Source organism: Melospiza melodia, chromosome 20 (genome assembly GCF_035770615.1).
Source record: "Melospiza melodia melodia isolate bMelMel2 chromosome 20, bMelMel2.pri, whole genome shotgun sequence".
NCBI classification, from domain to species: Eukaryota; Metazoa; Chordata; class Aves; order Passeriformes; family Passerellidae; genus Melospiza; species Melospiza melodia.
This window is the reverse complement of record NC_086213.1, coordinates 5,241,711-5,267,413: the sequence shown is the minus strand read 5'-3', so window position 1 is coordinate 5,267,413 and position 25,703 is coordinate 5,241,711. Positions and strand designations below refer to the sequence as shown.

The 25,703-nt window shown below is 56.0% G+C and overlaps 1 protein-coding gene across 2 annotated transcripts in view; it reads left to right on the top strand.

The window, feature by feature from the left end:
• Window positions 1-7,085: 7,085 nt before the first annotated feature.
• The window catches only part of SRRM4 (serine/arginine repetitive matrix 4), a 45,230-nt gene continuing 26,612 nt past the window's right edge, over window positions 7,086-25,703 (top strand). For both annotated transcript variants that reach the window (XM_063173554.1, XM_063173552.1), the window contains exons 1-2: window positions 7,086-7,242; window positions 25,045-25,188. In XM_063173554.1, coding sequence (XP_063029624.1) covers window positions 7,112-7,242; window positions 25,045-25,188 — 275 coding nt within the window. In that variant the 5' untranslated portion in view covers window positions 7,086-7,111. The remainder of the gene's footprint in view (window positions 7,243-25,044; window positions 25,189-25,703) is intronic.

The window sequence follows — 25,703 nt, the reverse complement described above, 5'->3', positions numbered from 1 at the left end:
TTGTTTTTGTTTTTGTTTTTTTTTTTTTTTTTCCTGAGGTGAATCAGCCTCCCCCAGGAGGCAGCTGGGCTGAGGTGTGGGATGCAGCCTCGTTATTCACCAGGTAATTGTGGGCTGAGGAGATGTCCCAGGAAGGACATCAGGGCTGCTGCAAGGGGGATTGGGGCTCTCTGGCCAAGCAAGAAGGGTTTGCTACAGCCCTGGGCTCATCCAAGCTCCCAGCAAGAGGGAAGAGGACCTTTCCAAGATCCAGGCACACCCAGATACCCCCACAACAGCTCTGGAGCACTTCCCACCCTGGCTGAAGACCCCACTGTCCTCAGGGATCTGCTGTGACCTTTGGGCGAGCTCCAGGAGCTGTCAGCTCTTGACCCAGCCTGCAGAGCAGCCTGAACGGTGACAGCAAGGTCAGCAAGATTTGGGGCCCCTGGACACGTCCCTTGTCACATCAGTTCCTGCAGTTACTTGGCTGTAATTTAGCCTGGTTTAATTGTGCTTAAATTAGCCACAAATGGAACAGCACTGCAGCTGCTCTCAAAAAATATATAAAATTACAGCACGCTAAAACATTTTCACGTTTCATTAGTGCATCTTAATGGGAAGTGTCTGCTCCCCAAACTCTCTGTTTACCCTCCAGAGCAGTAAAAGTTTACACATTAGCAGTTGTGCTGCCCATTAACAGTGCAAAATGCTCTGTGTGTTTTACAGGGGCAGTGCTGCTCCCCACACGGGTGGGAAGGCTGAAATTTCGGGTTCTCCTGGGGCACCTCTGCATGGGTGGCAGTGATGTGAGCAAGGAGCACCCTGAATGGCAGCTGGGAGCAATGCCACCCTCAGGAGAAGCACCAGAGCCCCTTTCCCAGGATGGGGCTGCCTGTCTCCTTGGCTTTATCAGAGCTTTCTCCCAAGCAGGGTAATGCCTGCAATCCAAATCAGGGAGCTTTTTCAGTGGAAGCAGCATTTTAGCAGAAGCCTATTTAACGCTTAGGCTGACGCCCTCGAGTGCTTTATTTTAAAGCCTTTTTGTTCTTCTCCATTATCAGTAATAGTCTATAAAAGCCAAAATGCAGCACTTTGCTCCCTCCTGCTCCATCCCCCTGTGGTGTGGGCAGCCCAGCGTGGCAGGGGCTGAGGAGGCTCCTCTGTCCACTGCTCCCCCTGCCCCCAGTAATCCAGAGGGAGAAAAAATCCAGGGAAAAAGCTCAGTGAGAGGTGATTGCATGGGGTCAAACCGCTTGTCCCATCAGCGTTCCCCAGGCAGATTTGGTTAAATACCTTTGGTCTCGGGCAGCATCTTCCTGGGGGCTCATGAAATGAGTTTTAAGATCTGAATCCCAAGTGACAGGGAGGGGATTTTGCTCCTTGTCTCTGTCCCACCTTACCCAGATCTCATCTTCCCCAGGGAGATGGGTTTTTGTGCAAGGGGTGGCCAAGGAAGGGTGAACTCGAGCAGTTTGGGGAATTCAGACCTTCTCCTGCCCCTGACTTGGTTCAGTGCAGGGAGGTGCTGGAGGAAGGGAAGCAGGACTGAGCCAGGAATGGAAAATCTCAGTGCTGGCTTGGACGAGGGTGCACATCCTGAGTCTGACCCCTTCCAGCATTCCCAGTCCGGAGGCCAAAGCCCGCTGCCTTCCCTCTCTGCATCCCAAACTTGTGCTGAGCATCCCCACCCTGCCCCCTGCAGCCAGAGCCGAGCTGAGCTGGGACCCGGCCGAGCTGTCAGCGATTCCTGCAACATCCATCAGTGCTGTCCGTGTGACTGGAGGCTGCCAATTGCCAGCAGGGAGGGCACAGAGAGCCCGGCAGCCTCCCCAGCTCCGGGGGGATCATCCTTGGGGCTCTGGGACCCTCTGCCCACACTTGGGGGCTCTCTGTGCCCCCCACAGCCCAGCGAGGAACTTGGCAAGCCAGGCCCTGTCTCCTCTGCTCGGACACGTGTGGCTGCGGGCTCTGTCCCCTCTGTCCCCCGGTGCCAGCCCTGTCTGAGCTCTCAGCAGTGGTGCTCGGGGAGCAGCGGCTGCGCAGCTTTGCCGCAGGTCCCTGGGGCCGGCTCGCCTCCACAGCCACTGCTGCTCACAGGGGAAAAATCATATTTTCAGCTCCAAGCCTCCATCCCCTTTTCCAGTCTGGAGCTTTTTTAGAGCCACAGGGAAGAAAAGGCCATGGCCTGGCTGCCTGGCTTCCCTGCCTCCCTCTGCTCCTGCTCTCTCGTTCTGCTCTTCCCGGCGGCTTTGCTCACAGCTCCTGTCCCTGCGCCCTTTTTTCTCCTTCTGCCGAAATATCTGGGCCGTGCGGCTTCACTGGGTAAGCAGCGAGGGGAAAAGGCTTTTGTTGGAGCAGATGTGTGGGCAGGTGAGCTGCAGAGCCCCCTCCTGCCCACAGAGAAGCCAGGTGCTTCCACAGAGGCCAGCACTGAAGGCAGGGTGGGACACACCTGGTCCTGGGAAGGGGGACACAGGCTTGGCAGGTCCCTGATGTCCCCCTGGAGATGATGGAGAGGCATCCAGTGTCTACCTGGAGATGATGGAGAGGCATCCAGTGTCTGTCTGGAGATGATGGGGAGGTATCCTGAGATCCAGGGGCTGGATGGGGGTGTCCCACCCTGTGCTGGTCCCACTCCCATCGTGGTTTTTCACACTCAAACCCTACAGGTTTCTCTCTTTCCTGCACAGGCACAGTGGAGCCAGTGCTGATGGAGGGGACATGGGCATCCCTGTTGTTTATCAACCCAAACAAGGGTCTTCACCCCAATGTCAGCCCCAGCAGCCCCCTCACACCAGGCCCAGCATCCTGAAGCTCCTGAGCTGGGCACTGATGGCCCTTGTGGGCAGTGGGTGCAGCCACAGCCTTGGCCCTCTGCAGGGAAAGCTGCAGCTCCACTTCCCACTGCCCTTATTTACTGCCTGGAGAAGCTTGGGCAGGGTGATGGAGGCAGGGGACAGGGTGGTCACTGCCACCATCCCGTGCCCAAGGGGCCAGCACAGCCTTGCATGGACTCCCCTGGGTTTTCTGTGGGTGGAAATGGTTTTTCTGTGGGTGGAAGGACAAAAAAAAAAAAAAAAAGAAAAGAAAAGAAAAGAAAAGAAAAGAAAAGAAAAGAAAAGAAAAGAAAAGAAAAGAAAAGAAAAGAAAAGAAAAGAAAAGAAAAGAAAAGAAAAGAAAAGAAAAGAAAAGAAAAGAAAAATAAGACACCTTTGGCGAGTACCTTGACCTTGGATGCACCTGAATAAAGGGATGGGCAGAGTGGGACATTTGGGTGCTGGGCTCTGCCCTGAGGGGTCAGCCAGGAGCCTTGCAGGGTAAAAGGCCATAAACCAGGTATTTACCCCTAGAAAGGTGGCGAATTCCCTCTTGCAACAGTTTGATCCTCCTAAATGCATTTACCAGGCTAAAGGTGCTCCAGCAGCAGCGTCCTGCCACCATCTGAGGGCTGTTCCCAGCTTGGCACACAGTGCACATTGTCCTGTGGCTGTTGCTGCCTCTTCACCCTGCAGGCCACTCCTCACTCACTCTTTTATTGGGAAAACCAGCTTGGATCCAGCCCCACTGGGCATCCTCTGCACAGGTCCATGGCCAAACCAGTTCAGTTGCAGGACCCCCTCCTGGCAGGCAGGGCAGAGCCAAGGGAATAATTGGTAGGTGCTTCTGGAGGGCCACGAGCAGAGGGCACTCACAGCCTTTGTTTATTGACTCTTGATGTAATGAATACTTCCAGAGATAATTACTGACTTTCTGCCCTCCCAGTAAATCTGTTTGGGGAATGGCTGGAGTGGTGCCATGCCAAAGGCACGGGGAGGTGGGAATGGGGTGGATTGAGCAAAACCAGGTTCTGGCTCTTCCCACTGGGTACAAGCCAAATAAGAAAAAAAACCCAAACCAAAACAACGCTCAACATTTATAGGAAAATATTTATGTAGCTCCAGGACAAGCCCAGCTTTCTTCTCCCTACTAGGGGGAACAGATTAAAACTTAATCCTTGCTAAACACATTTTCTCCTTTCCCTCCCTTGGGGTGCCTCCTGCACACACACAGCTTCTTCCTGCTGATCCCTGCTTCCCTTGGGCTTGTCCTCCTCAGCAGCAGCCCAGGGGGTGTTCGCCAGAGCAGGGACCCCCCTCTTCTCTCCACATCCTCAAAATCAAAGCCTCTGTGTGGGAGGGCATGAGGGCACAGGGCCCTTTAAACGTGGAAGAGGGAAAAGCAGGAGAAGGCATGGCTGGAGTTCCTCTGTCCCTGAGCCAGGTGGGTCCCTCTCACATTTCCCAGGGGGGGTTGGATGCTGAGGGGAGGTTTGGGAGGTCAGGAGGGTTCTGGGTGTTTAATTGTGGGGTACAGGGGGTTGTAGGGCTGCAGAGCCAGGTGTGGCAAGCAGGGCTGGGGGCCAGCAGCCTTGGGGAGAGCCTGGTCTGCAGCACCCCATGCACTGGAGGGAGGCCCTTTGTGTCACTCAAAAAAACCCCAAATAATGAGAGAAGAGCTCTTTAAAGAAGAAGTTTATATATTATATTTTATTAATAGGTCCTGATTAAGAGGAAAATGTGCAATTATGCGGTTTCCCTGTTCCCATCCCAAGACTCACTCGCTCTGCTACAGTTTGTAGCAAGCATTTGAACCTGGCAGAGCCCCACGTTACTGCTGCAGCTGTAAATAACCCAGGCTGGCATTTATGGCACTCCCAGGCTCTGTGCTGCTGGCACACGGTGCTCCCACAGGACAGGCAGCACCTGCAGGGGCTCCAGGGATGCTGTGGCCATGCCCACCCCATAGGAGCAGTCCCAGAGCCCCAGAAGGACACCAGCCCTGGTTCCATGGGTTAACAGACACACCAGATGCACACAGCATCCTTTCTGCTTGTGATATAGTGCTTTTCCTGGCTATCTTGTAATGCTTTCTCAGGCTGTTTATTTATGAGACAATTTATTACTGCGCAGTTATTCTATAGCAGGGGAGTCTGTTCCTGGGAGCCTCCGTTAACCGAGCCAATTGCTTAATTGGCTCACTGATGTCTCCACAAGGTGTGCCAGGAGAGAGGCTCTTGTAGTGATGGCAGCCTTCCTCCTGCCCACACACCACCCGTGCTGCTAATTTAATAGTGCAAACATTTATTATTCTTTTTATTTGGGATTAAATGTTAGGGTGATTGGAGAGAGCGCTGGTGGAAGGGGTGAAATGCCCCGGAGTGCAGCTGGAGGTGGTTGGGCTCATCCTGCAAAGCCCAGGGGATGGTGATGCCTGGCAGGTTGTGAGGTAATGAGGCACCAGAGGAGGGTTGGGGCTGACAGTGCCGCTGGGGCTCCTGCCTGATCCTCACCCCGCGTTTGGGTCACTCGCCAACAAATCAGAGCAAGACTGGGGAGTGAGTGTACTTAACACCTGATCTCTCTTTATTGAGTTTAATGTGCTCTGAAGGGGAAACAGGTTCCTCATGAGCAGCCTGTGTTCTGTGGGAGTGACTGGCAGGGCCAGAGGAAAGCCGAGGTTGGATTTGCTCGGGTGGGGAGTCCCTGTCCGTGCCCAGCTGCAGGAGAGGAGCTCTGGCCCCTGGTGGCTGTGCTGGGGCTGCTGCGTGTGCCCTCCCCAGCCGTGCTTTCCCAGCCTGGCCGCTCTAGCCTCTCAAACCCTTTCTCCTGCTCCTTCTGCCCTTTGCTGTGACTGTCCCTGGAGGATCCCCGCTCTGACACCTGCCCCCGGCATGCGCATCGTGCCCTGGGCTGGAGCGCAGCTCCGAGCCGCCTTTCCCTTGGGCGGCTTCCCGGGGGATCACACTCTCCCAGCGAGCATCTCTGCGCCGTGCCTGAGCGCTGTCCTTCCCCGTGGGGTTTTCAGGCATTGTTTGGCAGCACTGACAGTGTTTCTGCAAGCCCTGCTGGATGCGTGCCCGCTCTCGCTGCTGCCCTTCCCCAGCATCCCCGTCCAGCCGCGGCACAAAGCCCGGCCCGCGTGTGCCAGCGCTGCTGACCCCGGCAACGAGGAGCCGGCAAACCACGCCGCCAGAACGAGCCTTCTGCTGGTGTTGGAAGAAGCGATTAAGTTTCCCCATGATTTTCCTTCTTCTCCGGCTCCCACCGCCCATTGTTCCCGGCTCCATTATCCCCCCGCCGCTTACATAAGCGCATCGTGCGGGTTTCTGAGGCACAATAGAGACAGTCTCATTCATCCAAGGTCACCGGCTCTTACTTGCGCTTCAAAGCATGTGGTAGAAGAAGCGTTCTCTCCTAAAGACGTTTTCATTGTACTCAGCGCAGAGGCTGAGGGAGATGGCAGCGCTGCACTTGCGCCGCCCCAGCTCTTCTTCCCTCCCCACGCGTCCGGTCCTGGCGGGTCAAATCCTGACTGGAAGGAGAGGAATTGTTTTCTGCGCTGGCTGGGACCCCACTGTGGGATTCCCAGCCCGGCACTGCGCTGGAGCCGAGGAACTGCATGCTCCCTCCCTGCCCCTGCCCAGTTAAATGGGAAGGGAGGAGGAGAGGGGTGGAAAAGGGGTTGTATTTCGAATTCTCTGTCCCATTTGGGTCTCGGTATAGACGAGTTACAGAGCGGTCTCTACGGCCTCCTGCCTGCTGCTTTCTCCCTCAGCTCCAGGCTCTCCCTTTCTTGTGTCTGGTGGGGACTGGGCAAACACGGAGGCTCCTGGGAGCCTGTGCGGGGTCCGGGGACTCTGTGTGCCCGGGAGGCTCCGTGCTCCGCCAAGGGCAAAGCGCAGCGGTGATCCCGCAGCGAGCTGGCAGCGGCCTCTCGGCTGGGGCAGGAAACGATGGGGAGGACGCACGGCCGGTCCCGGGGGCTGCGAGGGGGTGGAAACCCCCGAGGATTCCCCCACGCGGGGGAGCGGACACGGCCGGAGGGGGTCGCGGGTGCCCCGGAGCCGCCCCCTGCCCGCGCTGGGCTCCGGGCGCGGCCGCGGCGGGGGCGGTGCCGGGGAGGGGACGGCGGCGGGCCCGGCCCCTCTGCCCGCCCCGCCGGCACAAAACGGAGGCGGGGGCGGCCGGGGCCGCACTCCCCGCAGCGGGCCGGGCTGCGGGCTCGCCGGGCCGGGCGGAGCGGAGCGGAGCGGGGGATGTAGCGCTCAGCACCGCGGACAGCGGCGGGGCTGCCCGTGGGTGCCGGGGCCATGGCCGGCGTGCAGCAGGGAGAGAAGCAGCTCTTCGAGAAGTTCTGGAGAGGCACCTTCAAAGCCGTGGCCACGCCGCGACCCGAGAGCATCATCGTGGCCAGTATCACCGCCCGCAAGCCGCTGCCCAGGTAAGGGCTACCGGGGCAGGGAGGGGGGTCTGAGAGATCCTGCGTCCTTCTCCATCTCTAGTTCTCTTCCCACCATAAGGAGAGTCCTGAGCGTGTCTCCCTGCCACCAGCAGCTGTTCGTGGCTGAAGGAGCCGGGGCATCCTCCCCATGCCTGAGGCTGAGGGTGGTGGCTGGCTGAGCCCCCTCCCTGGGCAGGTGCTGTGCTCCAGAGCTGAGCAGGTTTGGGAAACTTTGGAGCCTGGGAGCAGGGTGAGGGTCTGCAAAGCTCTAGCTGGGCTACAGAGTGGTGGGGGACATTAGCTGGAAAGTGTGAGCAGCTCCATCCCCGTTGTGCAGAGCCCTGGGGTGTGTGTCCTGCTGGTGGCCTTGTCTCTGTGTCAGCCCTTCACCTCGGACCCTTGGGAAGGGAAACAGCCCCTGGGGCCGGACCCTGCCTTGTCACCGAGGGGAGGCTGGTGACGCCCAGGGACACACAGTGCAAGCAGCCTGGTCAGTGCCACGGCCAGGGACAGCTCTGGGGATGGTGTCCCCCATGTCCCATAGCCAAGCAGCTTTGACTTTGCTCACCCAGCACCTGTTCTGCCCTCCTGCTCCAGCGAAGTCAATGCCCCCGTGTTTGACAGAGGCTGAGCAACAGAGAATCCTGTGAAAAGAGGCGAGGGGGCTGCAGGTACCCCTTGAGCCCCTCTGCCAGGCTGTCACACAGGCAAAGGTCTGTGTGGCTTCCTCACAGCCATGCACACTCTAATTTAGACCACCTTTATTTTGCTGATTGTCTCAGTATTTGTTAATAATATCCTATTTGTGCTGCTTTTGTAAACAAAGGACTCTTTTGCTGGCTCTCCTCTCTCTTTGCTCTGTTTTTCCTCTGCCGGGTCCTGCCCAGCTGCTGTGGGGACCCAGCCAAAGTTCGTGGAGGTGCTGTGTCTGTAGGGGAGAGGGGCTCAGTCTGCAGGAGGCTGGGTCCTGGGGGCTCAGCCTGTCCTAGGGAAGAGAGGGATCCTTTGAAATGAGCCTTTTCAGATGCCCCCCGTGCCAGTGGAGGCTGTGAGCCACAGCACAGTGGGGATGGGGGTCCCTTCTGCCCTGCAGCCCAGCTGCTGAGCGTGAATGTTTCCAACCTCTCTGATTTCCATTAATCTAGGTAGGAAAATGGGAAAAGCATGGCTTCAGCCTCCAGTTGAGAAGAACAATTCTTGTTTCCACAGGCAGTGTTTGCAGGGCTTCAGCCTTTGTGGCAGAGGGGAACCTCTGTGTTTTTCTCCATCTGTGCATCGGGTAGGGTCGGCACCTGGGCTGAGGGCTGGCTCACACTCACACTCCTGCCTGGAGGTTCCTCAGTGAGCTTAAATATCTTGCAGTTGGAGATGTAATAAGGCAGCAAATTCAGATTTTGTGGAAATACAGCCAGCCTGGGTGCCAGGAATGCTGCCTGGCTCTATCTAGCCAGCAGTTTGGATGGCACAGACATCGTGGTGGGGCTGAGCACCGTGGCTCGGGGTGTTTGCAGATCCATTAAAAAGTTCCCAAATGTGAGCACCGCTCCCTGCTGTTGGTAGTGACAGCTCCGGTGGCAGTGAAACAGTGCAGAGCTCTTGGCACAGAGCAGAGCCAGCCCGGCTTTGCTGTGGTTTGTGGTGGGCACCAGCAGACCCAGGTGCCCACGCTGGGCTGTGCTCCGCTGCCGGGTCAGTGCAGCCCGGCTCCTTTTGTCCCCTGGCAGTGTGTCCTGCCGGCCCGGGGCTGTTCCAGGGGTGTGACAGCTGCACAGGCTCCGCGGGGCACTCGCTGTGCTCGCCCTGCCCGGGCACGGAGGGGCTGTGCTGCTCCAGGGGCTGCCACCAAAGCTGCGGGGACAGAGATGCTGCAGCTCCCAGCTCTTCTCATCGGTGCTGCCGGCTCGGCTCGCATCCCACGGGGCTGTGCCAGGAGCTGGAGCTGCCGCCTGGGCAGGATCACACCTCTGAGTGCCACATCGCACACCCCCAGGGGCTTTGCAGCCGCTCCTTTGGCTGCACGGTGATGTCCCCAAGCTGGCCCCAGGCTCCTGGTCCAGCAGTACCCAGAGCCAGGCTCCTGCTCTCCATCCATGGAGAGAACAGACCCGGGGCTCACAGCAGCTCCTGTTGTAGTGGTCTCTGTGCCTGGCTCCGCTCTGGGTTTGTTTTTCCGGAAGGTTTTGCTGCGCCACTGCTTGGACCAGCCTCCCTTCCCTGATGATACTCCCGACTAATTTAAGAGCAAATGACTGTGGTGCCAGAGAGGAGATGGGGAAACCAGTTAGCCAAATGAAATATTAAGATGACCATCTGGATTGCTGTTTTCTCCCACACTTGACAGCTGGTCCCCTGCAAACACCCTGCCCTGGATCCGGCCCCGTGCTTCCCACAGCAGTGGAGACGCTGCCATGGTTTCTAGGCCAGCACTGCCCACCTCCCATGAGTTTTCCTGTGCCCTTGTGGAGTGTCAAGGGGCTCAGCTGCACCATGGGGGTCCTGCCAGGGATTCCCCCACAGTGTCCATAGCCCAAAGCTTCCTGCAGGGTGCCCTGGGAATGGCTGAGGGCCCAATCCTGCATCCTTGTGGGGCAGCAACCTGCACAGAAAGTGATGCTTTTTCCCCTTGCCTCAACCCTCACCACTCCCTTCCTGCTGCTTCTGCAGGTAAAGCATCTTCCATCTAAATTCCCATCTAGCTGTCTTGGAGGTTGGGAGGGTTAAAGCTTTGCTAAACCCACGGTTCATCCTGGAACAAAAGAGTGCATTAATACCTTCCCTCCTGCTGGGGCTGGGGGGGGCACGAAATCCAGCCCCCCAGACAGCTTTGTGCCCAGAGCAGAGCTCTGCCAAAGTAAATGGATTATTGACCAGTTTGCAGAGTGAAAGGGAAAACCGAGGTGATGGGGAAAGGGGCTTTTCCAATTAACCTTTCCCCACACAGGGCCTGGTGGGGCTTTGCTGTGCAGCTGAGGGTGAGGGGCTGCATGATGAGGGGAGGCTGAGGCTGACCCAGAGCTTGCCTTTGCAGGGGAATAGCTCCAGCATGTGCAAAATCCCAGTGTGATTTGAGAGGGTTTTTTGCCCAGTGTGCTGGGGAGGGATGGGATCAGGGACAGAGACCACCCCACCTTCCCTGCCCTGAGCCCCTCTGCCAAACCGGGGCGCCCTCAGTGTCTCTCACTGGGCCATGAGGATGGGGCTTTGGCTCTGGTGAACTGAAAATGCTTTCAAAATCTGCTGTGTTAAGGTGCCACTGGCCTCTGGGGATGAGTATGAGCACCATGCTGTGGCCCCAGCCCCAGAGCAGGCTCAGCTTCCCTCCCTCTGGGCTGGGCTTTTGTCTGCATCTCTTCCCTGGCCGTGACCTCGGGCACAGCACGGGGCTGGGAGCCCTGTCCCACCTGGAAGCCTGACTTGTGCAGCACTGCTGAGAATTCCATCAGCATCGGGTCCCCAGGTGGGAGATGCTCCAAGTGTCCCAGGACCTGGAGCTGGTGGGAGTGTGGGGGCTTGAGGGACGATTCAGGGGTGGTTTAGTTCCCTGCTGCCTCACTGCCAGCCCCGGTACTGTTGGCATGAACTGCCGTGTCCCCAGAAACTCAGCCAAAATCCACTTTGGGGCCAGCGGGTGCTGGTGTCAGCTCCCGGGGCAGCCGCTGAGACAGAGGAGGCTCCTGCATCCCTCCGTGCCAGATGGTCTAAGTGGGTCACATCAGGGCAGCGCTGGGGATTTGTGCTTTAACCCTTAATCCCCCGGGATGCGCCGCGCGCGGAGGGGGAGGGATGCGCTGCTGAGGTGGGATTAAGCCGTAGTTTGCCGTCGCGGGTGATCTTGGAGAGGAGTCTGGGACAAGGGTGCCGTGTCCTGGGTGCCGTGTCCTGGGTGCCGTGTCCTGCCCGCTGCCCTGGGACGCGGCAGGAGCAGCCAGGGCACGGCAGTGCCGGAGGTCTCGGTATCCTCCGAGGCTGCACAAAGCAGCTGCGGATCTCCCGTGGCCTCTGCAGCGACTTTTGGCCGTGCCAACCTCTGGCTCCCTTTGGCTGCCGCGATTCCCCAGCGTGCCCCCCCATCCTCGGCAGGGATGTGTGGGGTGTGCCGGCGCGGAGGGAGCCCCGCTGGCAGCCCTGCCGTGCCGCTGCCCCCCAGCCCCGCTAATCTCCCCTGGCTGGCCGGGCATCTGTTCCGCGGGGCCGCCTGGCTGCCATCTGCTGCTCCATCCTGCGAGCCCCGGTGCTAATGAGCCCGTGGCCCCGGCCCAAGGAGGGGGGAGAGGGGCTTGAAAAGAAAAGCGAGGGGGAGAAGAAAAGCCCCTTCCTCGGAGGGGCTGTCAATAGCGAGGCTTTTGTGCGCCCCTGCCCTCCGGCTCCAGCTGGACGGCGCTGGGAGCAGGCAGAGCTAATTAGGCAGCTCGGAACTGCCGGGGGGCTGGGGGCGGCTCAGCGAGGGGAAGAGCTGGGAATGCCCGCAGGACCCACTCCCTGCTGCTCGCAGAGCCTTCGTCATCCTCATCCTCCTCCTTTCCATCTGTCTCTGCTCTGGTGCTGGGCACCGTGACCCTGCTGGGGAATGCTGTGATTTTGGGGACAGGTAATTTCTGACCTCTAAAAGTCCACTTGAGAGCTTTGCTGAGCTTTGCTTGGGGCCCAAACCATGGCTCCTGCTCCCACACTCACCCGTAAGAACACGGCACAACCTGGCCCTGCTGCTGAGTGAGGGGCCACAGCAGCTGCTGAGGAAACACAGGATGAGGGTCTCCCTAAATCCAGGATTTGCTGCTGCCCCACCTCTGGCCAAAAGTGACCCTGCGGTGTCCCTGCCGTGCCAGGGAAGCACCGTATCCAATCTCTTTAGATGAGGGATGAAATCAGGTGGAAGGCAGCAAAAGGGAGGACAATTCCACTGGCTGGCTGGAGGATGGTTTTGTAGAAATATTTGATTTCACCCTTGATCAAACCCGCTGGAGACATTGGCCTGGCTGCCAGGCAGCTTCCTGTCTGCAGATGCTGTGAGGGGAGCACTGGTGGGGTCTGTGCTGACCATGGGGTCCCTCCCTGCCTCAGCAGCATCCCAGCACTCACGTGAGGCTGTTTCATGGGGTGTGGAGAACCAGGCCAGGGTGAAGTATGACAGTTTAGGGTCTTGCAGGGCTGGGGTTCATCCTTGCCTGGCTCAGGTAGCAGCACCATCTCCAGCCAGTCCCCATCCCTGCTTTTATCCCATCCCTGGAGAGGCAGGAGAGCAGGATACTTGAACCCCATGCGTGTGTTCACACCCCTCCCACCAAGTGCTGCTAATGAATATTTAGGGCTGTGAGGCCCTAAATAATAAATAGCAGTGATGACCTTGATGACAGGGATTGCTAAGGAGCTTCTGCCCAGCGCCAGGTCCTGTGGCTGCTCGTGTCTCCTTGCTGTCACCATCCTGTCCCCATCATCTGGGACAGCCTGTGCTGCTGCAGCTTGACCCCAGAAAGAGCTTCTGTGTGATCAGGGATCCCTTCTCTCACCAGGCTCCCTGGGCATGGGAGATTTCCCTGGCATTTGTACCCCTCCCCGCATCTCCATGGCTGGTGGCTGTACCTTTCCACACCTCCATTTCTCTATAAGCTGGACTTATCAAATGCACCCCCACATCACTGAAATGAAATAATTTCATGCATGACCACCCTCTCCTTTTCTCTCCCTTTTTTTTTTCATTTATTTTTTCATTTTCTACCTGTGGGCACTGAAACCTCTTCATCACTGCAAAGCCTGGCCCGGGCCAGAAAATCCCACCAGTGTTTCAGTGCAGAGGGTGCCAGGGCTTTTGCCACAGCCCCTGCTCTGGCATGAGCCCTCAGAGGCTCTCCAGGACTGGGTCTGTGACCCACAGCTCTTCCCTGTGACCCGCACACAGCTCTCACTCCCTTGGGCCCAAATCCCTGGTGGTGCCATCACCTGGAAAACAGGCCAGGGTTTGATGCCTGGATTGGCATTCCCAGCAAAGCGCAGGGAGAAAGGGAGCCAGCTTGTGTTTGCAGCCTTGCTTGATGATTTCAGAGGTGTCTGCAGAGGCACAGAGGTTGTGATGCCTGAAATCTGGTGGCAGTGGTGTGTCCCAGCAGCACAGCATCCCCAACAGGCTTTGGTGTGTGCCAGGGATAGGCGGGCTGGGCCATCACCCCCAGCAGCGTGGCCGGGCACAGTGCCCACGTCTGTGCCACCATCTCCTGGCAAAGGGCACTCGACCCTCAGTGGGACACCGGGTGCTGCAGAACCGGCTTCTCCAGCAGGCACTCGAGCTGGAAGCGCTGACAAACACGGGCAGTTTAAAAATAGCCGTTTCTTTCGCACGCGGCGGGAACGCGCTCCCTGCCAACGCAGCAGGGACTGCAGGAAGGGCTGACAAAAAATAATGCAAGTGGCAAAATAAACTCTATTAAAAACTGTGCTGGTGTTTGAGGCGGGCTGAAATGAGTCTCTGGTCTGGAGGCAGCGAGGCTGGGGCTCCACTGATGACCCGTTAAGCTCTGCGTGTTTAATTTATGAATTGTCATTAGTGGGAGAAGAAGCAGCTGCTGCCCAGCCCCAGCTGGGGCATCTCCTTGTTCACCCCTGGCTGGGCAGAGGGGACAGTGTGGGCAGGGTCCTGCTGCCTGTGGGGCTGCTCTTCTCTCTGTCACTTGCTGGAATGGGCTGTGGGGGCTTTGTGCTGCTGGGTTCCAGGTGCCCATCTCACAGCCCACAGGGTGGCTGAAATGCTCTGAGACCCACAGGCAACAATGACAAAATGAAACCCATCAGCCCGCGTCAAACACCAGCACATTTCAGGCATCACAGCCTCTGTGCCTTTGCACTGCCACAGACATCAAATTCCAGCAGGAACTTGGTGGCGCTTTGGCAATGGGCTGGTTGTATTGGATTTATCTCTGTGCCCACGTGTGTTGGAGGGTGACTGGAACAGAGTGGGGCAGGAGGCTGGGATTTGAGCTACATTACCATCAGGATGAAGAATTAGCTACTGCCCAGCAAGAGAAATATTTTTGCATTAAGAGAGATTTCACAGTTAAAGAGCTCCTGCTGCATTAATCTGTGGGTCAGCTGGAGCTGCCCTACAATCCCCTGCCCACCAAAGCTGGGCAAGTGTAACACCAATCTGTAAGAGCATGTAAATATAACAGAAGTCATTCTCCACTGCTCCATCAGCTGCAGCCAGCAGAGGAATCCTGCTCTGCCAAGGCATGGACATGGATGGATGGCTGGGGCCCAGAGGGTGCGAGAGGCAGTTTGGGATTTGGGCAGATCTACTCCTGAGGCTGGTGCTTTAACTCAGAGAACTTATTTACCTTAAAGCATTTGCCCTCTTCAAACCCCCCTGCTCTGATCAGAGCCTGGTCAGGATTGTTATGATGGGGACAAGCAAGACAACTGGCTTCAGCACTTCTTTGAAGGGATGGGGTTTTTATTCTCCAGAAAATTCCAAGACTGGCAACTTACAGACAATAAGACCCCAAAGCAACAAAACTTGTCATGTGTCACCTGCCCTTCCCTGTGTGTGGGGCAGCCTCCATGGTTATCCCTCACCTTTACCTTTCGGAGGGGTTTTGAATGTTTTGGTGATTCCAGGGACCCTGTCTCTATCCCTGCCCTCCCTGTGAGTGTGGAGCATCTCTGCACCTGCAGGGCCAGAGCCAGAGGCACAACGCTGGCAGCACGTGCCAGTGGAAGGTTTAGCTCCTGCTCTGTGCTGCCTTGTGGCAGTAGCTACTCCCCCATTGCCTCAGGAGTTCACCACAAGTGCTTTTTTCCCACCCAGAGCCCCAATTTCCCCGTCCCACCAAGGGCTCTGGGCACAGGAGCTGTGCCATGGGGATGAGTGGGTTAATTTTGCAGTGGTCCAAAGTGCTGGCTGCCTGCTCTCTGGGCTGTGAATGCCACCCAGGGCACATCCATCCCTGATTAATGGAAACCAAAAAGCAGGATCCTAGGGACCTGTGGCTCCCTCCCCACTGCTGGCTGCCACAGCCAGCCCTCAGCCTGTGTTGCTGCCGGGTTTGTCCTGCACAGAGCAGAGGACAGGGGTCTCACCTCGCCTGCCCATGGTGGAAGAGCAGGCAATGGAGCCCCTGGACACAGCCTGTGCCCTGCCTGCAGAGCTGGCACTGCCCTGCTCCCCCTGCTCACCCTCCCCAGCACTTTGGTATTGATTTGACCTGAACTCCCTTTAATGTGCTGTGATTTCTTTCAATTAGGCTTTGAGCGAGGTCTGTGCCGCGTTCAATAGAACTGGACCCGTGCCTGGACTAGCACAGCCCAGAGGGAGATGCTTGCAGATGCTCCCCCATCCCTGCAGGAGCATTCCCCCATGCCCTATTTTCCCCCTGTCCCATGAGGATATTCCCACTGCCTCAAGGTTGCTCCTTGTCCCCTCTGCATTTCCTGGCCTTTGCACCCACTGGGCTGGTGGCTTTGCCAAAGGGCAGGTTCAGGGTGATTCCTGCTGTGTGCAGGAGCAGCCCCACTGCAAATGGGAGCTGAACCCACCCTGAGCACTCCTCATCTTCACCAAAGCTTTTCCCTCTCTCCTTGGGGGCTGTCATCTCCTCAGGGCTGCATTCAGCCAAGGCAGGGCTTGGGTCACATTGTTTGCAGCAAACTGATGGGCAGGGTGCTTGTTTGCAGAGATTGTGTGGAGCAGAAATCCCTGCCCTTCATCTCCAGCTGCAATTACCGAAGCCAAGTCGATGCAGTTGATGGTAATAGGATGGTAACACTGTCTGAATTCGTATTTAATGCTGATTCCAAGGGTCTATAATCTTCATCAGCACCACATGACTTTTTATAGAACAGAAAAATGTGAGAGCGGTTAATGAGCTGTAATTCTGGAGAGCTTCTGCCTTGATTGGGACTAATTATTTTCTTTATAAAAATAATTAACCATGCACACAACCTATAGAGTGAAAGGCATGTGGCATTAATTAAACCATGCAGTATTTTCACTGCACCTTTATCTCCCATTTCCCAGCACATCCCAAACAGACGGTGACACGCTGTGGAAAGCCAGGCTGGGCACAAGCTGGCATCGTGTCAGGGCACAAAGGGCAGGCCCTGGGTGAGGGGGGTGCCCCAGATCCCAAATCCACAGCCCCTTGGCCCTGCATGTACTGTGGAAGGCCTCATTTGGGTAGGGGAGGCTGGTTTGGGGGTAAGGGGATGGTGCTCACACGTGGGGGCACAGAGGGGACACTGGGGGTGTCAGTGGGGCAGGGCACAGGGCTCTGTGCTTTGTGCTGTGATTTGCATCAGGATATCCCAAATTTGAGGGGGTGGCTTTGTGCAGGCCAAACCTTTGTTCTCCAGCCCTCTGGGATGCCAGGATGAGTCCCAGGTGAACGTGCCCCAGCACCGGGGCTGTGCGTGCTTAGACACACACTTACATAATACATAATTGTTAACAAAACTAATTCCCCTATTTTCCTGGAGGTATTCTGAGAACTAATGAATATATTTGCATAATCTTGATTTTGTTTATGAATAATTCTGGATTATCCAAATGTGAATAACACCAGGGCTTTGCCACTCTAGATTGCCTTTCAGCTGAGGATAGCAAAGCATTTTACAAATATTAGTTCAGCCTCACAAATCCCAGCGAGCAATAAAATTATTATTACACCCAATTAAAGATGGATGGGATGGAAACTGAAATGATTCTCTGAAGCCTGTCCTGGCAGGGTCTGCCACAGGGATTCACCTGCCTCTTCCAAATCATCCTCCTAGGAAGCAGCAAGTGGACAAATATCCTCTTTTTTCTTTTTTGGGATGATTTAAAACAGTGGCCAGAGTTGCAGGGTGGTGTGGATGGTTCGGGACCTGAGAGCAGACAGGAGGTTTCTTTCTGGCTCTGACTCCCACACAGCACTGAGCACCTCATAGCCCTGTGTGTGGCAGGGATGGCACAGCTATACCACCCTTTTCCATCCTGGAGCACAGTGAGAGGAGAAAAGGCCTTGTCTTCCCTTCCAGAAACTCTCCTTTATTCAAAACCTCCTCACCAGTCCTTCCTGGGCAGGCAGCCTGACCACTGAGGTGTTTCCCACAGGACCAGGGGGTGTTACAGGGAAAGAGAATTGGAGTCAACCCAAACACTCCCACCCATGAAGCTGCAGTTCAGGAGCTTCCCAGCTCAGCTGTCCCTGCACACACAGGGAGGAAAAGGCCCTTTTTGGCCATTAAAAACCCCCGTGAGTAAATGAGAGTGGGAGTTTAGAGTCCACTTTCCACGTCCCCTGCTGGGCTGGGATCGTTGTAGGCTCCTTGCTCAGCAGCAGAAATGTGTTGGTTAATTCCTTTCCACGGGAGCTGATTTCTGCCCACGCCTCTCTGTGTGGGGACATCTGCTCCTCGCGGTGTCACGGAGCCCTCCTGGCCCCAGGGTGGCCCTGGCAGTGCAGCCCTGTGCATCACAGGGGGCTGCATGTTCAGGAGACAAGTCCCAAAGATAGGGATGGCCAAGGAACCCTTCCTCACCAGACCCTGCCCAGGTGATGCCCTGGCTGGGGACACCCATTTGGCTGCACTCCTGAGTCTGTCCTGGGGGATTTGAGCAATTTTTAATGTTGGAGTCATTTCAAGCTGAGCCCTTGGGAATCGCTGTTCCCTAGGGAGCACCATGCCTGTGTTGTGGCACATGGGGTGGCTCAGGGTTTATGAACAGCATGAGGTGACCTGGGTGTCCCTGTCCCCAGCCTGGGTGGATGGATGGGGCAGTAGAGAGGCTCAGCCACGCATTTCCAGGGCAGCTCTCCAGGCATGTGGCAGCTGCATGAACAGGTTTTGTTCTTGGAGTTACCTGAGTGTTGGGACCTCCAGTGTGTTCTCCCCTTTTCCAGTGACAATTCAACAGAAGATTAAGGGAGAGGAGGAAAAACTTTATGTGAGTGGCAAAGAAAGCATTGCTGCTCCAAGTGGATCTTCTCCAGCCACCTCCTTGCTGCTTTCTAAGTGCCTAATTACTAATTTATTTTTAAAGTGATCTCAGTGCTCCCAGGAGCTGTGTGTAACTGTGTGCTTACCATTCCCTATTTGATTAAAATTTAACGAGTTGTTATTGGCAAATTCACTATTTCACTGCTGTTTGCCATGCCAAGTAGCACAGGGTCTGGACAATGCAGGCCCATCTGATGGTCCCGGGAGCAGAGGCTGGCACTGTGCAGCCCCTTGGGTGTGAAGGTGCTCTCTAGCCTGACCATATTGCAGGGAGTGCCAAAGCCCTTATTTTCTAGGACATCCATGTGTTCTTTTTTTTTTTTTTTTTTTTGTTAAACCCTTCCTAAAGCATTAAGCATCATCCTCAGCTTCTGGCTCCCCGTGCTGTGTTGAGAAATGCCCAACCACAGCCTCTGGGCTCCCTCCCAGCCCCTTGGTCCTGACCTTTGCCCAGCTTGGTTTTGCCCTGTGCTGCTTGTGGGCAAATGTTTCAAGGGAAACAAGCTCAGATCCAGACTTTTCCTTATCCCAAGCTCTGCAAGGGCTGTTCCAGGTTGCCCCCATGCCTGGCTGTCAGCTCGCCCTGCTGCAGGCTGCTTGGGGGTGATGGCAAGGAGAGGAGCTGGGAGTGCTGGGAGGAGAGTGGCTGTGGGGTTATGGTGTGGTTTAGCATAATCTCTCAGCCCCAGACCTCTGGGTCACCCAGGAGCCTAGTGTCCCCCAAAACATGGATTAGGGCTATGCCATGGATCAGGGATGTGCCAGATTGCTGTGCCGTGGGGCAGCCCATAAGCACTTCCATCTGCATTTGCGGGCACCTGGGACAACCAAAGCTCTTGTCGTGTTTCCTGATGGAGGAGAAAACTGGCTGCTGTACAGGCATGGGAGCCCGCAGCGTGTTTGTGCAAGGAGGAGGCTCTGAGGACAGGAAAGGCACAGGATTGTCCCCCCGAGAGCCGGGCAGTGTGCAGGGGCAGACGGGCAGGAAGCTCCGCAGGGACCCCGAGCCGAGCCGGCAGCGTGGGAGGCACAGGATGCCGCAGGAACCCTTCGAGATGGGGCGGCAGGCCAGGTTTTCTTTAGAAACAATGTGACCATGTGCCATATTCCTCAGGTTCCTCGCTGTTATCGCTGGCAGGCAGTCAGCAGAGCCATCCTGGGTCGCTGGAAGCGAGGGGAAGGGACACGGAGCGCTGCAAGGAAGGGGGACAGAGATGGGGCTCCTTGGGGAGGAGGAGACCGAGCCGTGGGGAGCAGGGAGAGGCTGTGCCCACCGAGAATGCGATTCCCAGAGGCCTGGCTTTCCCCGTGGAGCTTTCCCTGCGCAGGGACTGTCCATCCCCAGGAACCGCTGGCAGCTGGTGCCCGGCACAGAGCCCTCCCCGCGGGCTGCCCCCTCTCAGCATCCCCCGGAGCATCTGGCACCGATCCTGCGCCGCCAGCGGGGCCTCCTCCGGCGGGGAAGCTCCTCTGTTCTGATCCAGCCATGCATAGTAAATCAACTGCTGGAAAAGAAAGAGCCAAGCTGCTTTTTTGGCCCGGGATGTGCGGAGAGCGGTCGTTAAACCTTTCTGGAGTGCGAGAAGGAAAAGGAGCCGCATCCAGGCTTGTGCCAGGACACAGGGTTCCCAGGAGCAGGAGGGGGAGGAGAGTCGCAACTGGCAAAAATCTTATGAAAAATGTATAGTACAGAATTGTGTTTCTCTTGTGCGTTTGAACTGCCTCAAGAAACCCACGTGTCTTTCTGCAGCTGGTGCCTCTGCTGATACACAGGAAAAAAATAGCAGGGAGAAGATTAAAATTGAACTGGCTTGGAGTCTGTGTAATCAAGGAAAATATCTCGGTGATTTGCTATTATAATTTTCAATAACAAACTGCAGGGCTCCTGCTGCACTAATAATAACGGGTTGAATGAGGTGGGCAAAGAACCTGCCTCGGGTGTTTGTGTGTGTCTGTGAGTGCTTGTGGGAAGCACTCACAATATTCCCCATCTCCTAATTTTGAAGAGGTATTTTTAGTGCTTATTTCAAAGGGCTTTACATAAACACATCTGCTGGAGCTTTTGCTGGGAAATGTCTTTATGACAGTCTTTTCTGTCCCCTCCCTCTGGGGGGACAAGGGAATGGTCTGAGCATTTTCTTTTTCAATCAGGTAAGCAAAGCCAGAGAGCAAGAGAGAAAATCACAGGCTCATTCTGCCGGTGCCAAAAAGCTTCTCAGCCCAAAGGGTGGATTTTAGAAACACTTTGAGCTGCTCAGATCACCCTCACTAGAGCCCAGGGCAGAAGAACACGTGGTGTGGCTGTGGCAGAGAGTGCAGGGACGTGGGAGAGCAGGGATCCTGACCCACCACTGCCCACTCTTGCACAGCCAAAACCTCCAGGTGAGGAAAGGAGAGGAAAGATGGGATATTCCGTCACCTGTCCATGCACTTTTTGCATGTAACTCAGGAGAATTGGCAAGAACATCCCTGGTGCAAGCAGCTGCAGGCACAGGAGTTTCTCCAGCCTCCCCTCAGGATGCCATATCCTGATATTCCCAGTTCCAGGCAAGGTGTCCATCCTTCATCATTCAATACCAGTGAAACATTCACAGCTTTTAGGCTCATTGGAGATGTTTTAGCCTTTTTTATTTGGGGGGTTTGGTTGGCTGAAGCTGCTCCTGCCTTTTCACTGAGGGGTGTAGAGATGATGGGAACATGAAGGCAGCTAGGGCTGAAGCAGGGAATGTAGTAAAGTTTCTGTATTGGCTATCCCAAATCCTGTGACCTTGGAAGTGCTGCCAGTGCAGGTCTGCCAAGTGCACTCAGTGCCCAGAGTCTCTGAAGTGCTTCTGCATCCAGCACCCAACCCAGCTGCATGTGCAAAGGAAAATAAAGGATAAAAAAATCCCCAAAAACTGCTTGGTTAGCATAGTCCAGCCCCAGTTTGCTTACACTGCTGCTTGCAGGGCAGCTGGGAAGGACACAAGGACTGCACAAGGCCACTGACAGCTGGAACTGCTGGGGTCCATCCTGTGGGGGTGAGGGACAACACAACTGAGTGGGGAGATGGTCTGGTGCCACAGTCTGGCAGCTGAAAGGTCACAGGGAGACAATTTTCCTGCTTTTGTCTCCTCTTGAGATGAGTTACTGGAGGGAAAGGCTGATTGATGGAAGGTTTGTGGCAGGAGGCAGCTGCAGGGCCAGGGGAGCTGGGCTGGGACACGGGAGCCTGTGGGCAGGGGATGGCAGCACCCAGGGAATGTCAAGTGCACAGCAAAGCCCCCTGAGTGCTGTCACTGCGGGCTGGGGGGCATGGGTGTCACTGGGCTCAGCTCCCCGAGCAGCCTGCGTCACCAAGTGCCACATGCCATGGCCTGATGAGATGGCATTTGGCTGTGGCAGGCAGCATGGCAGCCCAGGATGGAGGGGTGGGCATGGTTTGGGGGTTTGCTCCCTGAGGCAGCAAATGCTTTGTGCCTTTGTCCTGTCCTCTGTGGGCAGTGCCAGGATCTGTCCGTGGGCAAGGGCGGGCATTAGCTGCTCTCCATGGCATCCCCACACACTGGGTGTGACATCCCCTCCCCAGGCAAGGGAGGCAGAGTGAGCTGGCCTCAGGGCAGTGCCAGCAGCAAAGAGCCGCCCATCCCTTCTCCTCCATGTGGCCACAGTGGTCTATGGTGGTTTCATCCACCTCCAAATAAGGGATGTTTGGGTTCCTTCCCAGCAGTGACCTTTCCTGCATCACTTGTATTGGGGTAGGCAATAGATCATGACCCTCTGCTGCCAACACAGAGAGGAAATACATGTGAGAGCCCAAATCTGACACCACAGTGTGGAGGTGGGCAAGCTGGGCTGGGAGCGGCTTGTGCTGAGGGCACTGTGTGCCTGCTGCTTCTCTTCCAGCCACTGCAGCATTGGCAAAATTTGCCACGAGCCCAAAAACCCCTCCTGGACCAGAGACTGCTGGATGGGGAGGGACAGGATGAGCCAGCTATGGTGGGTGGTTGCACAGGGCATGTTCTGCACTGAGTGGGGGGCAGGCAGCCCACGGGTGCCCTGCTGTGGGGGTCTCCCATCAGGAGCAGCTGTGCTGCTTCTGCACAGGTCTGATGGACAGGCTGAGTTTCTGCACAGGAGAAAGAAAGGGAAGAGAAAAACAAGTGCAAGTGATCAAATTGCCAAATGGAAATGGAGAAGCTTGGAGGGCAGGTGGGATGGGTGGGCAGCTGCCTTGTCCTGGTCTGCCTGCCCGTGGCCAGGACTGATGCATCCTTAGGGACAAATGCAACCAAACAGTGGGGAGAGAGGCTGTGTGCCTCACCAGGAGTGCTGGGGCATGCTGCCCGCAGCAGGGCACCCTCCTGCCTCCCCTGGCACAGCCCCTGGGCTGAGTGAGCCCCGTGCTCCCAGCAGCATCCTGCCGAGCATCCCCGCTGCTCTCCCTGGGCCAGCTCCAGCAAAAACACCCACAGAGGCTTCTTCTTTTCTGCTGCAGGCACAAACAGCAGGGAGGGTGTGATAATCCCTCCTTTGAGGCCACAGAGATCATTCACACCAAACTGCATCACTTTTATATCAGTCATGAAAGACACGAAAGACAATAAGAAAAGAAAAAAATTTTTTTTTAATATATATATATTTTTTCAATCAATGTCTATGGAGCTCCACGCCAGGGGATTACCAGCCAGTTTAAAGCATTAGTGACTCTCAGCATCCATCAGAGGAGAACATTTGGTTGAATGGAAGCCAGCCTTTGATGGAATTGGAAAATAATTATTTCCATCAATAATTACTTCCAAGCCCAGAAGAAATGGCTCCTGGCACGTTGCAGGACAGGAGTCCTTGATTGCCTCGAGGCCAATATGTTTTGACCCCAGGACCTGGAAATCCCATTAGAGGCTGGGTGACAAGGATGTCACCTGCTGTGCCCGGGTCCTGGCAGTGGTGTTCCAGCCTGCTGCCAGCCTGGGGAGGATCCCCCTGCCTCTGCTGCTGGAGTGCATCCAGCTCAGGCTTTGCACAGGTCATTAATTTGGGGACGTTTTTAATGGATCCTAATGATTGAGCCTCAGAAGGCTGTTCTTAAAAGGGGTTTGGGAAAGGCCTCAAGCCAATTAGCTGGCACACAGAAAATGATTAACCATGTAGCTTCCTGGATGGTTAAAAATAATGGAGATGTTGGGAAGCAACTGGGGGATTTATTACAGACTTTTTAAAGCAAGAGGGATTATTCACCTCCTGCATGAAACAGAAACATTTCACCCAGCTTCCCCCCACTGATCCCTGTCCCTTTTATTTGGCTGTGCATATCCTTGAATGTTAAGGCATTACAAAATGAGCTTCAAGGAGGAGCTGGCTGTTAGAGAAAGTGGATGCTTGTAGAGAGACAGAAAACAGGTGGGAAGAGAGGAGTGACCCTTCTGCAGGCGCTCCTGTGCCAATTCCAACCCCAAGGAGTGTTATTCATGGCTGAGGCAGGCAGCAGGATGTTCCCTGGGGCATGCAAGGATCTGGCCATGCCTAACTGGGGCTTTTTTTACGTGCCATTGCTCTTTAACCACCCTCCTGCCCCCACTTAACACCCAGATGTGCAGCACACTCATGGCCCTTGTTGCTGTCTCCACAGCCCATGCGTGATGGCTGTGGTGGTCCTGCAGCCAAAGCTTCTTTCAGTGTGGCTGCAGGGCTGGCAGGGGGACATCCCAGCAGCCTCCCCCTGCTCTGCTGTGATCCACATGGCCTGAGGGCTCCAGAGTGCTGCTTTCCAAGGAGAGGAGGCAGGCCTGGTGACAGACACAGCCACGGGACTTTGCAGAGCTGACCCTAAAGTGGCACCCACACCCAGTCTTGGGATTGGCTTTAAAATGGTAATGGGAAGAAATGGGGACACTTTTAGTGCCAGCTGAGCCCAGCCTCCCCTGGGTATCACCCCACAGCCTGGCTGGGCCTGGACATGCCCACGTTTGCTTTATCTCTTCCATAATGCTCTGGATGACACTAAACCCCAGTGTTTTCAGCACCCCTGCTGGGGATGGTTTATGGCTTTTCATTAATCTTTTCATTCTTTGAAATAAATATCTGCGGGGCCTGGAAACCTATTTAGTTTCCTCCTGAGTGTCTGCACGCAGACTTGTTTGGGTTTGTTTTCTCCATTCAGCAGCTTCTTTTCTCCATTTCAGCTTGCACAAACCCCAGTGTTTCTTAGAAACCACTCTCTCCAGGCTTTCCCTGCCTTTGCTCTGCTCCTTGCCAGCTCCCAGGGCTCTTGCAGGCACTGACCTGGCCCAGGTGGTTCCCCTTAACTCTGCTGGGCTGTCCCAGGTTCTCAAGGTGGAGCTGTCAGCAGGACCAGGTGTGTTCACAAGCCCAGCGCTTTATTTGTAGGAAGTTTGCCGCCAGTTGAGGATGAGAGGCAGGGTGTTTTGGAGGCATTAGCAGGTTGAGAAAACCACATTTGAAATGGGAAAGGATTTTGGATTTTTTTTCCTATCGGAGTGCAAAATCTGTGCTGTCTCTGCAGAGCTGGTGATCTAAACTCCACAGTGAAGACAAAGATGTCCTGACTGGCTCGTGGTTTTTGTTCCCATTGGATTGGATCTGGCCCTGTGCTGTCCAGCTGCATGATGCTCATGGCATCTCTGCCTGGAGAATGAGCACAGCATGCCTGGGCTGGGGTGCAGCTTGGCTTGGGAACGGGGCATTCCAGAGCCCTGTGGGAGCACTGAGAGCAACCCGCAGCTCTCCTTCCCAGCTGCACAGCTCCAGCCTGCAAAAGGAGATTCCCCAGGACGTGGAGAATGGCCCCAGCTGAGGGCACGGCTCCTGATGGCTCTTTGTCACCTCTTGCCCCGGCAGTGGGACGCTCAGCTGCCTGCCGTACCCTGCGGAGGACAGACGGCCCGAGAAGCTGAGCAGCTGCGTGGTCAGGGAGCCTGCCAGCACCAATGGCTGTGCCAAGGGGAGGGACAGACGGGACCATGGCCACCGCAGGTCACGCAGGTACGAGCCAGGGCCATCAGCGGGGTCACCCTGGGACATGGGGGGTGGCAGGGGAGGGACAGATGGGACCATGGCCACCACAGGTCACACAGGTGCAAGCCAAGGCCGTCATCAAGGCTACCCTGGGACACAGGGGTAGCAGGGGAGGTGTCTGTGGATGTTTGCTCAGCCCCTCTGGGGTCTCTGGGAGCTGGGAGTGGCTTCAATGGCTCAGCGTGTGTGCACAGAAAATGCGTACAATCGCATGAAATCCCTGCGTGAGTTTGCAGGGACAAACCTGCAGTTTGTTTCTACTCCAAGGCGTGCTCCTACAGCCTCCTTCAGTCTTCCAAGGCCTGCCAGCACTCCTCTGCCTGCCAGGTCTGCTGGGAATCACCCTGAGCAATTCCCCTCTCCCCATGCTAGATCAGCTCAGCAGCACTGCCTTCATTAGGACACAGCCTCGTTATCAGCTTGTCGTTAGTCCCTGACCACTTGAGAGGAGAAAAATGAATGAAACGTTGTAAATGAAGCAG